The 21,584-nt window shown below is 36.9% G+C and overlaps 1 protein-coding gene across 2 annotated transcripts in view; it reads right to left on the minus strand.

Annotated features, from left to right (window-relative positions):
• The window catches only part of LOC138693043 (uncharacterized), a 245,026-nt gene that overhangs the window by 22,016 nt on the left and 201,426 nt on the right, over positions 1-21,584 (minus strand). For both annotated transcript variants that reach the window (XR_011330213.1, XM_069816582.1), the window contains exon 4: positions 2,737-3,444. Coding sequence is in view for 1 of the 2 variants with exons in the window: in XM_069816582.1 (XP_069672683.1) it covers positions 2,737-3,444 (708 nt within the window). In the remaining variant the exon portion in view is untranslated. The remainder of the gene's footprint in view (positions 1-2,736; positions 3,445-21,584) is intronic.

Raw genomic sequence — 21,584 nt, forward strand, 5'->3', positions numbered from 1 at the left:
CCTACTACCCTACGTTCAACACATCAGCCTTTTCAGGATTCCTTTCGTTAGCTATGGAGCAAGATCAGCCACGGACAAGCGAATGTATAGGCTGTCCCCTCACAAAACAAATTATGTCCTACTTATCAATTCCTGTGACTAAACACTAATACCAGTTGTAGACTACAGTCTCTACTTGAGATTATCGACCTAATGGCGATTACGGTTATCACGTGTACACATCCGTAAACTCTTTCCTCTATGACAGTGTTCCTCAAACGTTTTTCCACCGCGAAACCCCTTTTAATCTAAAGTGTAACTGCGGAATCCTTGTAATATTTTATTAGTAATTAATAGTTAACAGACAAGTGAGAGCTAGTATCTCAATAATTCTGTTCAGTGGGACGAATGTATTTGCTTTTTAAGCCTGCAATATGGTTTTATGGCGGAAAGTTGTACTCTCATTTATGCTATACTTCTGCATTTTGTCTTTTCGGTATTTTGTTTTAGTGGACACATAGCAGAGAATCCAGTGATGAAAGTGATAAGTATTATGGTTATTTTCCGTTTTAGATGTTCATTAGGCCTAAACATATTGTTATTACGCATATTATTGGATTATTATTATTATTATCATCATCATCATCATCATCATTATCGGTGGCTTCATATCATTATTGATTCATATTTCCGTAACATTTATATATTTTTATAGTATCCACTAAGTATAAAATAGCCACCGGAGCAGCCCAGTCGGCTAAGGCGCTTGCCCATCGATCCAGAGTTGCGCTCGGGCGCGGGTTCGATTCCCTCTTGGGCTGATTACCTGGTTCGATTTTTTCCCAAGGTTTTCCCCAACCGTAAGGCGAATGTCATGTAATCTTTGGCGAATCCCCGACCCGCCAAATACCATTTCGCTATCATTAATCCCATCGATGCAAAATAACCTAGTAGTTGAAACAATGTCGTTAAATAACCAAGTAAAAAAAAAGTATAAAATAAAATTTAAAATCATATAGGCTTCACGGAACCGCGGAACATACTTTGAGAAATTCTGTCTATGGTAATTCAGCAGTTGTCCAGACTGAACGAAGAGTGGCCTAGTGTGTACATACATCGCCATCGCCATCAGAGACAATAGCGATAGTGGTAACCACGATTAGAGTCTCCAGTATTATAAACAGTAAAGACCCCTGCAATGGCATATGATAATGTTTTCAGCACATGTAATATCCTGCCGTGCCACACGCTGCAACTGCCATGCCGGTCCGAGCAGACTTAAGAGGCGTGGTTATAAGCACTAGGGAGCTCTCGGTTCAGGACGTGAGACACAGGCCACAGTGTAAGAAGAATCAGTAGGGACAACTCTTGTCGGCACCTTTGATGTTGTTGGTACTAAATTCAAGCTCAGTAAGGTCTAGTTCTCAATGAATCCAACTATGTCGCTAGTATCAAACCACTATCAAAATATTAGTAAAATATTTATTTATTTATTTTATTGGTCAGTAATACGAATAATCTTGTATGTATATTATCTATCATTAATATTATGTCGCTAGGAAGTCAAAATACTTATATCCTTTGTTGACGTTTATGTTCGCACTTCACCGCAACGGACGCCATGATGTATTATGTTGTACTTGGATCAATTTTACCAACATAAGCCTCAAATAGTGATTTGAATTAGTGAATATTCATGATGATTGCATACGGAAGTAATTATTATTATGGTTATATTACCATTCCTTTGCCTCATGTCTTTAAAATTATTAAAAGATGAGTAATGAATGTTTTCAGTTAATATTAAATTATGCCAGACCTGTCGTAGATGGAGATCCATCTGGTGGAGGTTCCAGATAATACACCCGGTTTCGTGACATGCGCACTCAGAATTTGTTCCCACGAAATGGCTTAGGTGTCTTTACTGTATGTTCTCTATACTGTGCACGGGCAGTACATATCAGCCAGAACCTCAATCAGAAGTAGGTCTACTACTAATGGTAAGAAGTCTTTTTCTTCACTTCACAGTTTAGACATATGCCTTTTAAGTCTTCACGGTATAATATGTTTCATCCTTTTTACTGGTCTGTCTACATTTTTCCTTTCGGATGATAATGCCACGCTGTCTTTGAGAGTCTTTTATCACTTATTCGCTATGTATGTTGAAACTACTTGTTACAATATTTTTCAGTTTTATTTACTATTTTTCCACATTTAATAGACGAAAATAATAAATAGTGAATTTATAAACCAGTTGGCCATGAAGTCCATAAATAAGAAGTGAATTCACGAAGACGACACTTTTGTCATTATACATTTATGTTTTGCAGAACTCTCAGGGGGACGGAGGGACTTTCATTGCGGAGAGTCTGCAGCATCCTCAGACAAGCCATCTATGCTAATCACAGTACTACATCTGCTGCATCCTCGGTCGACATGAAACTATTGAAATATGATGGATTAAGTTGAATTTAATGAAGCAAAATGAGGTCTAACACCGAGAGTTACCCAGCGATTATTCTGCTTCAATTGATTGAGGAGGGAAATTTCGGAAAAAAACCCCAACCAAGTAACTTATCCCAACCAAGATTTGAATTTAGTCCCGCCCGTTTCACGGTCACACATGCTAACCGTCCGCAGCAGTGGGCATATTTGCTGTAACAATCTACCTATTTTCTTTCTTCTAGCATCTTATTTTGTCCTAATAGAAATGGGAAAGAGAAAACGAAAGCATATTTGATTGCCTTGGCAGCTCACCTTGGTCAGGAAGGCGTCCACATCCTGGATCTCGTAGCCGAAGCGAGAGTGGCGTCGCTGCTTGTCAGTCTTGTGGCGCGGGGTGCGGGTGCGCCGGTGCCGATGCTTCTCACGACTCGAGCGTCCACTGCGACCACTCTCGCTGTTGGCCGTCAAGAGCGAGGGCTCCGACAAAGTCCTGGTGGGCGGCGACGTCGTGATGCCACTCACACTTTTGTTATTTATATTGTTGTTGCTCTCACTGTTCACTTTAACGCTGTTGTTATTATTATTGTTGCATGTTTTGGGGTTCAATTTGGTCGTGGGTTTCTCTGCGTTGTTGATGCTGGTGTTGATCACCGTTGTGGCCGACAGTGGCGCCACAGAAGTGTTGTCGTCAGCGGCCGTCGTTGCAGAAGTGATGTTTGTAGCCGTGGTAGTGGTAGTGGTTGTAGTTGTGGTGGCAGTAGTCGTCGTGGAACTGTTCTGTCGGTCGCCTCTTAACACCCACGTAAGAGAGATTTTGGGACGAGTTCGCGCCGCCAGGAGTGAGGATGATCTCTGACCCATGTCCTGCTCCTCCTCCTCTTCTTCCTCCTCCTCCTCTTCGTCCTCGTCGTCGTCCTCTTCCTCCTCCTCGCCCGCGCTGCCGCTCAGGTCAGCAGCGGCTGCATCATCCAGGTCGCGGCACGGGCCCACCAAGTCGGGAACAGCTAGCCACACTCCATCCTGCAGCATGACAACACACTCACAGCACTATTGTCTCATCTCAGCGTGGTTCATGGGGCCACTACGAGGCCGAATTCTTCACATACTCATCCCTAGTGTGAGGGGCAGTAACCAGAGATGAGATCCGAGATAACGGGTCCTAGAATTCTGTGTACATCTCTGAAACATTGCTGCAGTACTGCATTTGTGTTTAAAGTCATCTTTGTAGCCTACTTCTTAGCTTTTTAAATTGTGTGACTGGAATAGAACTTTCTAGTCACCAATCTGTAATGTGTGACCTGTCCTTTCATCTCAAATTTTATTTAACCTATTTTACCATGCTAAGGTTGTAGCTAAAATCAAGAGATAATATTCAATATAATTATGATAAGAAACAATGTATAAAATGCAGTGGTGTACGCAGAATTGTGTCAAGGGGGAGGGGTCATTATTGAAGTTGTTTACAATTTACATTATTGGTATTTTAAATTTTGCCTATTATTATTATTATTATGTTACGGTATATTTATTAATATTATATATTATAGATTTATATTAAAAACATGAACTGTCAAATGCACAAAACGCTAAACGAACGTTTCACAGTGAAGTCAGAACTCAAACTAACCAATGGGTAAATACCGCGCTTAAAATTAGTTTAAAATCGACAATGCACAATATTTAACATCTGCACTGCAGAACTGTCAAAACAACCTTTTCAATATGTTTTACAAATTACATTTCATATTGTGTCGGCTTCATTTTATTAAATGGTTGGTACTAGGCAGTCGGTCTCCATAATGAAGATGAAATTGTTATAGTTCGAACGTGCCGCAGCACCAAACACAGGGATTATATTGAAGGAGGAGTAGGAGGACTATACCTTAAGTCGATGTACATTTTGTTACTCTGGCAGTGTAAAATTAGAGAAGGAAAAACAATTATGTATAAAAAAATATTCAAACCCTTTCGTACGCCCGTGATGAAATGCAGCTTAGAATAAACAGAAGTGCAAATGTCATTATCTAAAAATTACAAATATTCATCAACTGTAACTGGTTATAGATGACACGCTTTCATAAACATATTATATTTTATTTGAATAATTAATTTATATATAATACCTTATATTAATAAAAAATTGAATTACCAACAAATAAGCAGAAAACATATTACAAAATAAATAATATGAACCAATAAAGAAAAAATTCTCTTAAAACAACAAAAATAAATTTATAGGAAACTTTACAACTTGTTTATTTCAAAAGAATGTGCAGTATAGATTCGTATTTTATATTTTATCATAATTATTTTAATAAATACCTATGAAATTTATGAACTATTACGTTCCACTATGCCATGATTAAAAGTCGCGTTAAGACAACACAACAATACAACTGGGTTTTGTAGTCTGATAATCCCCAGAGGCCTGTGCCCCAAGCCCTTATATCCGCATTGGTAACCCGTACTACCCCCATCACTTTACCCCAGCCTATTATTACTACTTCGGATGATGAATGAAATGAGGGGGAGGTGAAGTGTGTTGGTGGAATTGTAGAGGGAAACGGGAATACCCTGAGAAAAATCCTCTACAACGTCTGTTTTCTCCATCACAAATTTCAACTTGAGCGGGGATCGAACCCGGGCCGCCTGACTGGAAGATCAGCGCGCTAGCATTTGTGCCACGGACGCGGTTTAAACTACAAAAAACATTCATTTTTATACATCGAATTATTTTCTGTTGGTCTATGTTAATGTCCAGATTTCTGCACTATGCATCACAAAAAACATTCATTTTTATACATCGAATTATTTTCTGTTGGTCTATGTTAGTGTCCAGATTTCTGCACTATGCATCATAATAAGAACCGCCATTGATTTATAAACTGTATTATGCATTTCTTCAGTACCTATTATTATTTTAGTATTAAATTAGCCTACATAAATTTTTCATATTTAAGTTGACACTGATTACAAATGTTTTGAATTTGATAAATAATGAAGTTTAATTTTAGAAAAAAACTTTAAGGAATATTGTAACTAGTGCATACGGTATTTAAGTTTCATGGACAGAGTCGTGTAATGGTAGCATTGCTTGTTTTCTTATTACATACAACATATTATTAGAGAAAAAGTACGAAAACTCGGAATTCACTGATAACTCAACTCGGAAATAATGAATGTGCATACAATGTGTACAAGAGAAAATATCGGTAACAAAGAAAAAGTACGAAAACTCGGAATTCACTGATAACTCAACTCGGAAATAATGAATGTGCATAAAATGTGTACAAGAGAAAATATCGGTAACAAACTTTTGATATCATCATACGGATTCTACAGCCTTGGTTGCTTTCCCACTCCCAATTTCTATGTATAGTATGTTTTTTCAAGAGTCCTCAATTCTCAGATTTCTGGAAACCCGTAGTCCACTCATGTATTTAGTCCAGGTGGTCTTTGGCCTTGCCCTCTTCCTTCTCAATTTAAACAGTTTTCTTTGGCCATCTGTCTTCTTCCATTGTAACCACGTAGCTTACTCATCTTAAAATTTGTTATCATGTAAGATGAAAATATAATTTCCAAGATTCCGAAGTACTTATATTCCAACGTCACAGTATTTTCTCTTTGCAAAAGAATACAACTTCGACACACTAAGGCCCAGTTGCATAAAACTCTCTGACTAAAGATCAACTTTGATCGAAGATCGAAAAGTGAACCAAGTTCAGACACTTCTTCTATTGTATAAAACTTTTCTGCGATCAAATTACCTTGGTTCAAATGCAATCTAAGTTCACGTGAAAAGGATTTGGCAACATCGCATAAACAGGTGAAATACGTGATGCGCGGACAGGTTTGTTCAGTGTTGCCAATCTAGCGACTTTAACTCTTTTTCAACAACAATTTCTTTTAACTTTTATATTGCTTAAATAGGGATTTAGTGACCTTTTTAGCACCCCATAGTGACAAAATTTAATCTTTCTTTGTTGATAATGAGAAATCAAGCGTCTTTACAACTACTTTTTGGCGACTTTCCGTATTACACTCTGTTGGAGACACTGTTTTTTTTTTTTGCAATGTAAATAATGGCGGACAATAAGAAGAAGGTTGACCGTTCTGGTGTTTGATACTGCTAAACATAATAAAACTTTATAAAACGATAATTTTCGTTTAGTAATACAGTTAATTGAACATTTATGAATGTGCCTATCATATCCATTAATAATTAATGGTTGTTATAAACATAATATAATTATTATAGGTTATGTTATTTGATACTGCTGAACACGATAGAGCCTTATAAAATATAAGATTGTTTGTGCATTAAGGCAAGAAATTGAAAGAAATATATATATAAATGTACCTATCATATCTATTAATATTATTAATAATGGATATTTTATTTGCACAATCTGTCACTCGTATATTTCAAACAGAAAAGAAACAACTGAACTTGGATCATCTAACTTAATCGGAGAAATTTCTTCAGTCAAAGTTGACTTTAGTTTGAGACAAATTAATCTCAGATTAGACTTTATACAACACAAAATTCCAAGTTCAGCTGAAACAAGGATCAATTTAACCTCTGATCTAAGATTAAATGGTTTATACAATCGGGCCTAAGATCAATTGCATTACCAATGGCGTCATAAGAAAATAAGACGTTCGCATTTAACAGATGAGAAAGTAATTAAGACGTGAGGCTGTAGGCATGCAACTCTGTAACTGTCTCCATAATGGAAGGCGGTTCTGCCAGGAGGAGGCAGCGGGATTTTGCCTCATTGAGTTTGGGCCTGTGATGCGTGATACCATTGTTCGGCTGTGGAGGTCAATAGAACCCAATCGGAAGAGGGACCCGACACATCGGCGGCGGCCACCAGTATGCTGCAATATCCTACTTCATAAAGGAACGTGACAGTTTAACAAGCATTACGCATGAACTTCCGATGTTTGATAGTATTGTTCGGCTTCTAAGGTCAGAAGGACCTACCAAGATGACAACCGGACCAACTGGAGTCTCCCATGAACCACACCAAAAGAGAAAGTTCAACTAGCCAATGAATTTGAACGGTAAATAGGCTTAAATGCGTTGACACCACTAAGATAATTGCCTTACTACAGAAACATATTATTAGTCGAAGAAATTATTAATGAACTATCTGTGCAAAAGTAATCTAAGAGATGAGACACTTTGTATAAAGTATTTGCACTTCGTTTAGTGAACATAATGTAATATTAGTCCTATTGATCTTCGAACAAAATTGTACTACTACTGCTGCTGCTGCTGCTACTACTACTACTACTACTACTACTACTACTACTACTACTACTACTAATAATAATAATAATAATAATAATAATAATAATAATAATAATAATAATAATAATAATGACAGTAATAAAGTTGAAGATGAAACATTGGAAGATCAAAGAAACGCTACATAACTTGATAAAATTAGGAACTCCAACAGACCGAATTAGCTAATCTGTACAGTTGTTTACTCGTATAACTACAATTAATAGTACTTTAAGTAGCAGTAGTAATAGTAGTCTAGACATAGTACAGTAGACGTACTAGTAGTAGTAATATACGTAGTTGTAGCAACACTTGTAGGCCTACTAGTCGTAGTAATGGTGGTAATAGTAGTGATAACAGTTGTGGTGGTGATAGTGATAATCTTAGTACTTGGTGGTGATAGTGGTAGTAGTTCTGATGGCAAGAGTAGCGGTAGTAGCCGTGGTGGTAGTAGTCGTAGTGGTAACATTAGTAATAGTGTAGTAGTTGTCATGGTGATAGTGGTATAGTGGTAGTAGTAGCCGTAGTGGTGATACTTGTAGTAGCCGTGATGGTGTTAGGACTAGTAGTAGGCGTGGAAAAAGTAGTTATAGTAGCCTTGATGATGGCCTTAACAGCAGTAGTGATAGTGATACTAGTAGTACTACTAGCAGTGGTGGTGATAGTGATAATAGCTGTGGTGATAATACTCGTAGTAGTGCTGGTGGTGATAATAGTATTACGAGTAGCAGTAGTAGTAGTAGTCGTAGTGATAATGGTAGTAGTATCAGTGTAGGTAGTAGTTAGTAGTAGTGGTAGTAGTAGTAGTAGTAGTAGTAGTAGTAGTAGTAGTAATAGTTGTGATGGTCATAGTAGAAGTAGTAAAGGGACATCAAAAACTTTTTCCTTGCATTTTTAACTATGTCCTTATTGTACTGTACCTATGCAGTGTAAAATATTACCATGGCAACTAAAACTTATGATTAAGCAAAGCCTTCATGCTACAGTCAAAAAACAAGGTACAATAAAAATGTAAGGAAAAATTTTTTGATGTCACTGTGTAGTACTAACCCTGATAGTGATGTTGTTCAGTCAACTGTTCGAAGACAGGTCTGAACCTCACAAGTGATACCAACAAGGCATCACTTATGAGGCAACTAGACCAGGAGATAATGAGGTAGGATGGCCAGTTCCTTCCCCCTTCCATTGCATACATCGCCGATTAGCTACACATTACACTAATCAGACTTCAGACTTATATATTAACATGTTTCCTGTGTTGATTTGAAACTATGCTGGTAACGTAATTTATTTAATAACTAGTTGTATCTTGTAATCTGAAGATGGCCAATATCAATCCGAAACTAGTTATTAAATAAGATAAATTACCAGCTTAGTTTCAAATTAACACAGAAAAATTAATATAACAAATACAATATAGGGTAAACATTGGTAATTTCGTGGCAGTGGTTATTCCGTGATACTTTTTCTTTGCTCTTTCGTGAACTAACCAATGGTGTTACGAGATTCAAATTTCCGTCAAGGGATTGCATATGTTGTCCAGTTTACAGAAACATACAGCTACGCTTTGTGTGACTATTGTAGCTGCTTCAGTGAGCTTTTATGTTTGGAGAGAGCTAGTTAGCGTCGATTTCTCAGGCGTAGACTATAAATTTGTGGATGTTTGTAATTACATTACAGGCTTATTACTGAAGGTAAGCATATGATATTTGGTACAATGATTTGTTATATCTTAATGAAATTTTAGGAAATGTTTTTGGAATTTTAGATACAGCTGTAGTCGCCATATAGGCTTAGCTTTACTGATAGAAATCTTAGCTGTTTGAGGCGAAATTTTGTTGAGCATTAAGCGTTACATTTTATACTATTTTAAAAATTGTATTACAATACGAATTTTAGAAATCTGAAGATAAGATGTGATAACAAAAAAGAAAAGGGGGACGCAATATGTTCAGTGTAGCTTCTGTTTGATTTGTTATCATGCTAAGTGTCAATGATAAGTGCTAGATGACTTACTTGCAAAAATTGTGACAGAAGATGAAACATGGCTCCACCATTTTGGACCGGAGACAGAGGCAGACAATGGAGTGGCATCATGCAAATTCACCAAAGAAATAGAAATTCAAAAGTGCACCTTCGGCAGGAAAAGTTATGGCTACTGTGTTTTTCGATTCAGAATACTCTTGCTTGTGGACATCATGCCATACGGAACCACCATTAATTCTGACGCGTATGTGGCAACTCTCAAGAAACTTCAAGATCGACTGAGTCGTGTTCGACGACATCGGGAGAAGCAGGATGTTCTGCTATTGCACGACAACGCACAGCCATAATATGTCAGTCACAAGACCACAGACCAGATCAGAAAATTCGGAAAGACAACATTGAAACACTCGCCTTACAGTCCTGAACTGGGACCGTGCGATTACCATCTCTTTGGTAAATTGAAGGATCCCTTCGCGGAACTAGGTTAGAAGATGACTCCCTTGTGCACGCTGCTAAAGAGTGGCTCAGACGTGTTGGTTCATACTTTTACCGTGCTGGTCTACAGATCCTCGTTCCTAGGTTACGTAAGGCAGTTGAAAGGGATGGGGATTATGTGGAAAAGTGACATTTTGTTCCTAAAGGATGTATCTACATTGTGTGAAAATAGCAAAGCTGTAGGATAAAAATATAATTTTTAAACAAACGCTATGCATTACTTTTGGAGTTATCCTAGTAATGTAGGCTATAGTAAAGTCCGTAATAAAAGTGTTCACCCTTTCAGGGCAAAGAAGATCCCTTTTCAATTTCAATTTTTACTTTGATTTCATTCTTATTATGTGTTGATATGTATTTCTATGTTTTCTTGCTATGAATATTAGACGGAATTACCATGTTTGAAGTCTTGTAACAATAAATGAGAATTTCATTTGACTTTAATGAATTTTTCCACAATTCTTCTACCTCTCACGAAATTATCAATGTAATATCACGAAATTACCAAGGTTATCACGAAATAACCAACCTTTTAGCTTAAGTTGTAAAAGTGGTGTTTGGCACTTGTTCAAGAACGTGTCCAATCTTTTATGTCTCCAGATTTGTACAGCAAATTATCGTCTTTTAGATGAAAAAATCGGAATAAGGATATATTTACACATTTGCATTTTAAATTAATTTTCATGAAATTATCACGAAATTACCAATGTTTACCCTACCAAATATTAAGTGACGAAAGTGTCAAAAGTGTGTAATCGAGAATTATAAACTTGCTTTGGCCCACTGTCTGCCCTATGCGATGTTGTCTAAGAAAACAGGTGGCCCGGACGGCATTCGAGAATCCGTTGCTGACAAGTGGCCCAATCTGCCTCAGCCCTGACAGAGCCAGAATTAAGAAGACTCATCGAGACCCAAAATGAGAATAATTGATATTTTATTTTTTTTACGCTTTATGAAAGTATAGTTCATTCTCATAATTTCCAGGTCCCCTTCCTATATCAGCGTCAAAAATCGTACCAACCCCTAACTAAACTTTACCCCAACATTTTTTTTAACTACTGCAGATGACAGATGAAATAAGGGGATGTGAAAAGTGTCAGCAGAATGAGAGGAACGGGAGTATCCCGAGAAAACTCTCTGCAACGTCTGCTTTGTCCACCACAAATCCCAACATCACTTGGCCGGGAATCGAACCCAAGTTGTCAGGATGAAAGATCAGCTAGCGCTTAAGTCACAGACATGGTTTATGTAGTAATTATTAGTAATAGCAGTACCAGTAACAGTAGTAGCAAACGTAGTACAGTGGTATTTAACGATGGTATCAACTGCAGAGGCGAAAAATGGAAGAGGAATTTTACCTGGAGCTCTTGGTCAGAGACAGAATTGTTTCATGTGCCGTAAACCTACAACATTAGCATCCAAGCTTTACTTTCCTCCTGAAGGAAGCCATACTCAGGATTTTATCATCCATCGAACTCAGCAGAGTTTGAACACGCGAATCTCGGACCTAAAAGCCAGCATGGTATCTTCAAGATTACCAACGACGCAAAGTGTGCAATTCTCCCGATCTAGGCGGACAAAAATCAAATTTCGACTTGTTTAGTTTTGCATAGGTGAATATGAATTCGTGTCCTTTAATATTTGAAGAATGCTGTGAGAAATAGCTTTTACTGATTTATCAGCAGCAAGCTATATTTAGAAGGGTATAAACTTTGAGTTCTTCCTAACACGTCTACCTCCGGTTCAATCGTAGAGAGAGAGGCTTACTATGTGGGTGAAAAAGAGCGAATTATTAGTGATTCATTGTGTTCTGAAACATGGAATTTGTTCATATAGGTACGTTCTTACTAGTGTAACTTCAAGTACAAGTTCATAAAGTATTTTCCTTCTTACAGTAGGGTTTAAATATTATACTTGAAAAACTTATGTTTTTAAAGTTCTCCAAATATAATGTGAGTTTAGTATAGCCGATCACGTCCGGTTACAACAATTCTTTTACCACTTAATACAGCATCATTTAGACCGGTTACAACAATTCTTTTACCACTTAATACAGCATCATTTAGACTGTTGAATCCTTGTTTTAAAGTTTGCGCGTTCTTGCGCATTTATCAGTAATTATTTTTTTTCAGTGGTGGGGCGTACGGTAACTGTTTCATGTTTGGCTTAACAGCAGAAAAGAACCATTGACTAAGAAAGTTTTTAATCACTGTGAGAGTGTTTTAAGCCTACAATATTATTCAAATGATATGGAATATCAGTTTAAAAATACATTGGACTATTGGACTGAAGCTATATTTACGGTTCCATAAGTGGAACTACTCCTTTTAGGGGTGCATTTAAACAAAATTAATAAATTCTCTCCTATCCAACAGATTTTTATGAAACTTTATACAGAAGTTTCAGATGGAATATATTTTTTGTCTACAAAGTCTGATTATGTTTTATAAGAGCAATTGCCTCTTTATAGTGGTGCATTTAGACAAAATTAACAACTTCTCTTCTATATAATATATTTTCATACAACTTTGTACAACTACTAGGCCTACAGGTAGCATACATATGTAATCAGAATTTGTACCTGTAACTCCTGTACAAAGTTTCATAAAATCTGTTATGTAGGAGAGAAGTTAATCTTATGTAAATGCCCCCCTGTAAAGAGGTACTTCCTCTTTTGGAACTGTAAGTATAGTTTATACACAAAAAATATATCCTACCTGTAACTTCCGTACAATTGTTCATGAAAATCTGTTGATAGGAGAGAAGTTACTATTTTTGTCTAAAACCACCCCGTATAAAGGGGTAGTTTTTCTTACACAATCGTAGTCACAGTTTGCACACAAAGAATATGTGCTATCTATAAGGTCTGTACAGAGTTTCATAAAAATCCGTTCGAATGCAGAGAAGTTATGAATTTTATCCAGCTAGATTTGCGTTATTGCACACTGTGCGACGTCAGCAAAGTTGTGATTTGTACGGAAAGACAAAAAGAACTAAAGCTGAAGTTTGCGAGGTTTAAACTTTGCATCTTTCTTGTAAGAAGATCTGTTTAATCTCTCAACGAGCATCACTCAAACTGCTGTACTACTTTGTGAAGCTGGAGGTTTAAATTACAAGCAAACTGTTGAAATCGCATACAGACAGGTTTACTAATCTGATTACAAATTATTTAATTCCCTCTTATTATCCTACGTTTAACATAAGAAGCATGTTGGCGATTCATAATCCTCTCCACCTTTGTCGCGTGAAATTGATGGCACTCTAGTGTACTTTCCGGGTTAAGAACCCCTAGCTCAAATGAACATGGTCCGAATGGAGTCAAGATATCCAGAAATTATGCTCGGACGGATCCCATAAAGAACGAAAGCGACAGCTGAACAGCAAGAAGCTGGGCTGGCGAGACCATATGTTAAGGGTCAGTATTGTACGAGCCATACGATGTGTAGTAGGAACTTCCTACCTACCAAGTTGGGGGACAGGCGAGCATACCAAAACTCAATAATGCATGGACCATGCCATAAAAAGGGAAAAGAACAGTTTAGTAGACTGTGTATGAACGTTTTGATGTGTGATACCCCATTGTTTTGCTGCGGAGGTCAGCGATGTATAGGTCACCACTACTGGTCAGAACTAACCAAGTCCATCCATTCCAAGAGTACCAAGTAAAATGCTACAATACGGGAAAGAGGATGCGGTCACGACAATCTCGGTAAAACCCCTATTTTATAAACAAGGACAGAGATACTAGTTTCGAGTGCCTGGACCGTTTACAACACAGTCGAATTTAAAGCTCATGCCGACACAGGACAAAATTGCCTCTTTTCTCCTAAATCTTCACACGAAACTGAGGTAAATATCAATGCACTGATCGTTACATGTCATTCTATTATCAGTATGCATATTTTGGGACTCAATATTATCACCAGCTTTAACGCAAGTAGACCTAGCTTGCTGTAGCCACACATTTACAGGCGAAGACAAACGTTTCCCTTTGTTTTACTTCCGTATGTACACAATTGCAGAGAAATAAAAATAACTACTAAAATGAACAGTTATAGGCTAGATAATGTCACAGCTTGAACACGAATAATACAGCACTGGCTTATGTAACCTAAGTTCTCAGATATCTGAGAATACGCAAGAAACAGGCTAATAGATATCGAAGAATATGCATGATAACTTATAAACGACATAGTAGATTCTATAGCGTGATTCTTATAGAATCGAACCCGATAAATTAGTTTAAAAAAGAAAATTATAATACGAGTTCGTTACAAACCACTTCTAAAATCAAGCGCAGTTAATGTCACCATATGTGTATTATCAACATATGACCGTACCAATCCGTCAACAAATGAAAATCAAAGACAATAAAAATAGCGTATTCCTTTGAAGAACGTGTACCAACAATTAAAAAGTCCAAGACAGAGGTAACATATTTCACTGAAGAACGTCTGTAGAAAATTCATCTAAGTCTTAACGTCGTCGATTATCTCAGGAATCAGTGGGAGTACGGTTTAAGGATTATCGGGCAAATTCTTTCCGGGATATAGACAATCACGGATTTTAACAATCATAAATTTGTATATATATGATCTAGTACTTTACACTCGACAAAATATCGACAATTACTCATTAGTGGCCAATATACATGATCATGAAATTAGAAATAGTGAACAAATTAATATTCCATAAGAGCAACACAAACTTTTTAATTACGGGGATGAAATTATATAATAAGCTTCCAAGTCAATATTATAAATTACCAATCAATAGCTTCAAAACTAGATTTTACAATTGGTTATTAAATAATCCTTTTTATTCTGTTGCTGAGTTTTTCAACACAAATTTGTATGAAATTGTATTTTAATAAATAAGTTTAATTGCAATTTAGTTAGTTTTCTTTAATTTAGAAGTTTCAAATTATTTCATGTTTTCATTGTATTATTTAAATTTTACTGTTTCTTTTATTAGTGTTTTTTTTTAATTTATTTATATATTTTTCAATGTATTCTGACGAAGCCTAAAACTGTATGTCTAATGGCCAAATAAATTGAGTCGAATTGAATTGAATAATGCATATAAGAAGATATTCAAAGTATCTGTGGAGCAATTTGATGATGTGGAACGCAAGAATATTTTCAGCAAGATGGGACGACCTGCATACGTCCGAAGAGTCAATGAAAACAACATCCAATTATTTTTAAACAGAATCATCTCTGCTGGTCTGTGGCCACCACGTTCGCCCGATCTTACCAACTCTCATTTCTTCTTATGCTGAATTGTAACCAATCTATCTATTAATTCCGCTTCAAGGAAGGGTGCGGACTGGGACTGTCCTCGCACGCAGGCCGCTCGGGTGGGCCCAGTGTGCAACCCAGGATGGAATGGTGTGCATGTCCTGAGACCCCCCGCGCTACAGATCCTCCTGCGCGCCGTCTCCGAACTCCCCTACAGCCTACATGGATACTCTTAGCGTTACATGTGAACGTTACAGTGGAAGTTACATCAAAAAGATATTATTACAGGTAAGAAATTTAAACATGAACGTAATCTCCGAAGTGTGGCCCAAGTTTATGCTACAGAGTCGCATGATGTTGAATGTAATGTAATATTGGAATGCAGAATCGCTAGTCTTTTGACTTTATGAAGTAGTGCAAAGCCTGTTCATCAAAGTTGCAGTATATGGCCAATACAAAGATAATGCGGCATCAATTATACTCGTATGGAATCCTGCGTTATATTAAAAGAAAGGTCAGTTGAATTACAGGGTAGACTACCGTGTGTTTCAAAATTAATTACTGGGGAATGGCATGTTCAAGAAACAAATATCTTTAAGTTAAAATAGTAAGAAATGTCCGCCACAAATCTAGTGCGACTTTGGAATACACTAGTTGGAATTCCCTGGGATATTGAACAATCGGACGCTCGCCTAACAGGATGATTTTCATTGTCATGTGCATCATCGATTAAATGGAGTTATTCAATAGAAGACTGTAACTTCCAAGAAATTCAATTTATGGTTCTCATTCTATTTTAATTTGTTTTTAAACAAAGTGTATAACTGTACAAACTTACATAATTTTCTTATATGACAATTTCAGCAGAGACATTCAATTCTGATGTATGGTCTTCTTTGTTCGCTTATATTAAACAAATACTACTACAGCATAAAAACTGACAAGTAATTCAATTATTCAAAACTATGAAATAGTTCGATAATTTAGAAACAACCGGGTAGGCCATGGCCCACTAATTAATTACTCTGTTGCCAAATTTCAGGAATGTACCGGTGTGTGCATTGTTGTGCTCTCTTGCAGAAAAGCGCATTAATTCTTTTACTGATTCTTGAGAAGTTGTGAAAACGGTCGCAAATATTATTCACATAACGCTCCGAACTGTTTCGTAAAAAATACGGGCCGAACTATTCTTCGCTCACTAACAGCATAGCATATTCTCACTTTCTGATCATATATGTAATGGGATTTCATGAGAACCATGTGGATTTTCGGTATTTCAATGTCAAGTAGTCTTGGTGTTCACGTAGATACTCAGATGAAACCAAGCTTCGTTAGTGGGGGGGGGGGAGGAGGAACTCTGGATCAGTGATCTCGTCATGGACTGATTAATATCCAACGACAAAATCTATGTTAAACTTGGGAATGAGATACGTCTATTGAGATAAAGAACCTAAAGAAAGTTTTTAAATTGTTCTTAATACCTGAAATTTAAAGGTAGGTGTGGTAGGTAGGTAGAAACGGTTATTTACACAGACAACTTCGCGGTTACTTAACTCCATGGAATTGGTGATAGGGAGATGAATCCAAGGATTTTTTAAATTCACTTTACAATTACATCTCGAAAATAATCCAACCAGACATTCAGTACAAGCGGAATTCGAATACATACCCGACAGAAGCCTTGAAGCATGAGTCCCGCCCGCTAAAATTAAGCTCCGGCAGTAGCGAGTATGTTTCATGTCATTAATTACATTACTTTTTGCTTCAGATTTTAAAATTAGGAACATTTCTAAGCTTCTGGAAAATAAGACTTTAACGTGAAGTATAAATAAATATGTTACGTACTTTCATTATCAATATGTTAAATTAAATTACAGTCAGTAAGACAAAAATAATTGAAGAGAAGGGTCTGGACACATCTATTCTAGGATCCATACCACGACTGTCTGCAATCACGTGGTTGACTGGAAGAACTGGCTCATAAATTTTAAACAAGATTATTTAAATGCGACAACGGACAAGCAACTTGCACTTATCTGTCCATATAGATCCATGCTAGAAAATGTTCAGTCTCGTTTGAGGATTCTAAGCGTACTATATAGACTTAAAGAGGAAATGTACCGGTGAAACGTAAGGCATAACGCATCACAGAATTAGCGCCCATCCTCTTATGGAAATAATCATTCATTAGTTGAGAAACCTGTTCGTTACTTTAGTATTTGAACTAATGTAATAAAGCGTAACGTAGTAATTACATTTATTAAGCGATCACTTCAATAAATGATAATAAAATACAGCAACAATTTTATTTTACCATAAGACAATAAAAAAAAAGTACTCCTTCCATTCAGAAGTCAATTCTTACCTTGGTCAGCGATATGCAGATACTCATTACTAGACTAGACAGTATGGTGCCTGAAAGTTTAATATGCTTACACAACACTCCGGTTCCTTGAACTTTCGTACCCAAATATGTATGCCGTGCAACTAAAAAGAGGACGGAGGTATACAGGAGTGCGCGAGAAAATGTGCCGTTCAGTCTAGAACTTGCAACATCGAAGGGAGTAAATTTAATACCCGGATGAGAGTTTATGAATGTCACTAAATTCTCGACATTATACTGAATGAGTTTTAATAATTATAGGATTCTAAAAGTATATGAGGAGCCTACAAAATATTTTGTAATTTTCTTTACATGATTACATGAAACTATTTATAAAAGCAAGTGCCTTACCATGAAAGATAGGAGTAAATTGTAAGGATAGGTGCATGACTAATCTTAGGAACACGAGACTAGAGGATGAGAAACGAAGATCTTGAGGGACGAACACCGTAGCTGATACGAGGCTGAGCTTGGGCTTGGATTCGAATCCCGCTTGGGCCGATTACCTGGTTGAGTTATTTCTGAGATTTTTGTAAGATGAATGTCAAGTGATCCATGGCGAATCTTCATCATCATCTCGCCAAAATATCATCTCGTTATCGCTAATTTCACCAACGCTAAATGACCTCGCAGTTTATACAGAATCGTTAAAAACGACTGAAATTTTGAGGAATGGATGCGTTTCTTGAGGGAAGTATACAAGGGGCTGTGGCGTCATAGGGATTAATGGATGTACCGTAGGCCTACTGTCTTTGCTGTTACCCAATATCAGAAATTTCTGAAGATTCCAGTGTCTTATGGCCGCATGCATCAACGTCGGTTATTGTAACCACCGGTTAAAATTGTCGCCTAACCTCTGGTTAAGTATTCTTACGGTGCATGCACCACGATTAGGACTTAAACAGGAGGTTAACCAAGGTAATCTCTAACCAGCCATACTCCAACGGTTAAAGGAGATAATCAGTAGGCCTAGTAAAACAAAATGGCGGGCAGATTCACAGCTGATTAATTCGAAGACGATTATTATTGTACTTGGACTATTTGGATAGAGATGAAGGTGAGGGTGATAGTGGAAAGAGAGAATTCTTACGATGAATTGGGTCACGGAAAATTTCAGGAGGGATTTCGTTTATCAAAATCTACCCTGTCATTTTGCAGAAACAAATGGATTACTTGGAATAGACCACAAACAGTCCTATTTCTCCTATGAATCGACTACGATTTTATGCAACTGATATTTTCAGTATTTTAAGGGGACACTATGGTGAACTAATAATGAAAAATTAAGAAAATCCACTTAAACATTTTTTGAGGAAGAAGGATGCACAGTCGCTGTTTCAGGAGTGTATAGCTCGTGAGGGCAAGCATTTATTAGAGCTGTAAATTTGAATTTGTATCTGTTGTGATTTTATCTCTGTATTTTTATTTTTCTTCTTTTTGTATATGTATTTGTACTATTATTTTTTAAATTTATTTCTTTTCTCTGATTTTTTGTATCTACATTTCTGGTGGTGTGGCATAAATGGCCTAATGGCCTAACTCCACAAGAGTAAATAAATAAAACATAAAATTTAAGCCTGTATGACTTGCTTCTTTTTTTTGCAATCTGGTTGCTTTCTGCGTCATCTGCTAATATATATATATATATATATATATATATATATATATATATATATATATATAACACAATTGAATCTTAGTTCATCATTAATGTAGTTTATAAATATTCTTGCTACATGTTACCTCCGACTATAATTATTCATGTCCTTTAATTTTTTTTTATTTTAGAAGTTAATTTTAAGATTTAAGCTATATCCAGACATTTTGATTTTTTTATCAAGAAGTTATTGAAAAACTTCTTAGACTTCAATTTTTCGGTTCCACTTAGGCCTACTTCTCTCTCTCTCTCTTTGCTGATATCGAGGAGTCAAGAAGTTCAATATAGTTTCTTTACTTCTATTTCTCGTTGTTCCGCATAAGTAAAAATGCAGTACCGGTACTGAATTTACACAGCAATATTTTCTGACTGACCTTATCTAAACTATAACTCCGTTAGCCCCGAAGCGTGGAAATGTAAATAAAGAATGAGGCTGCTGCTGCATTATGCCTTCTCTTGAGTTTTCGCAACTGACGGTCGGTCATCGTGTTACACCGACAGGTCCACGTGAACTTTCATATTGTGCTCCCCTCTCTCTCTGACTGCGAGAATGCCTCCGCACACTTATATTCAGGAGAATGCACCAAAACTGGTATATTAGGTACTCCCCTCAGCTAGTCTCATCTCATTCCGACCACCCGTAAAGACACGCCCCCTCTTGTGTATTGTTGTGTGTGTCCGGTTCTCATGAAAAGAATCTTGATTATTAAGATGAATAAAAACCAGGAATGCTTCAAACACACACAACATAGGTGTGGTGGTGATTATTCAAACCGAACCAAAGATTTTATACTAGAGATGAAACATACGCGTTCGTATAAGGTCCTCTCTATTGAAACTGCGTGAGCGAGTGTAAAAACGTGTTCTCTTCGGCATAAGAAGTGAAAGGTTACAAGAACAAATGGTTTTCTATTTGACAAGAAGATTAACGTCTGCAGGTGTGTATGACCTTTGTGATCTCGTTATGAACTCACAAAATGAAAGAAAATGAATGGAACTATTAAAACACATTGTACTAGAATAACTCCTAATTTAATACATCAAAATTGTCGAATAACTTAATTTCATTGCTTTGATATTTGCATAATGTGTAGGTTAAGCACTAAATATCTCTCGGAACAACAGTAGGCCTATGTATATTCGCATGATAAACCCACAAAACCTGAAATCTGAATCATATTTTCACAACGGCCAGAGGAAGCGAATGGTCACGCTCAATTTTTGTTCTGCAAATTTAATGCTATTTCGTACGGTAATTTGGGTGTATTTTGGAAAGTATAACTGATCGATACTATGGTACAGGCAAAAACGGAACAGGAAAGCAACATTTCCCTATCCAGATGGCAGTCATTAATTTGGTAGTGGCAAAAGGCTAGAGCGTTATGAAAACCAAGTTCAACACACGTGATCAACGTCTGATTTAAGCGAATGGTATTTCCTTAGGATTCCCCAGCATAACGCTGAACCACGAATACAGGTACTTGATTTCGTTTCCTCAATGTCTTTTTCTTGTATGTATTTGTCAAATGTGTAAGAAGGAATAATTGTACAGTAACTATTTTCCACTTCCTTCAGGCATATACAAACATCTGACAAAAAAGTTCGGATTAAATTAACATTCATCAATTTATTTATATGACCACATTCAAATTATTATCCAGATCATCTCAAGTCCTGGAAACAAAATTATTAAAGAGTGCTGCCGCGGCTTGAAGAATATTTGTGAAGTCGACAATAAAGGATAGTGGAATGGAATGGAATGGAAAACTTTTTTTTTATCCAATGCCACCAGGTTTCTTTTCGACATTTCTGGTCTTCTCTCCTGGCTGTGGCTTAATTGTAACCCACTTCTGAGGTTGGGGCGCCTGGAAGGCGGAGTTACATTACCCCGTTGATGTGATAGGATGATTATGATAATGTAGTGTCAGGAGAGGTCTTAAATCTAAACTTAACCTAAATTCCAGACCATGGACGAACACAGGATTAATCCCCTTTAAGGAAAAATTCCTGTGCTCTAACCGGGAATCGAACCCGGGACCTCATGAACTATAGCCAGAAGCTCTGACCACTAGACCATGAGGCTGGTCATGGAAAACCTAAGGTATGGAA

The sequence above is a fragment of the Periplaneta americana genome, chromosome 17 (genome assembly GCF_040183065.1).
Source record: "Periplaneta americana isolate PAMFEO1 chromosome 17, P.americana_PAMFEO1_priV1, whole genome shotgun sequence".
In the NCBI taxonomy this organism is placed as follows: Eukaryota; Metazoa; Arthropoda; class Insecta; order Blattodea; family Blattidae; genus Periplaneta; species Periplaneta americana.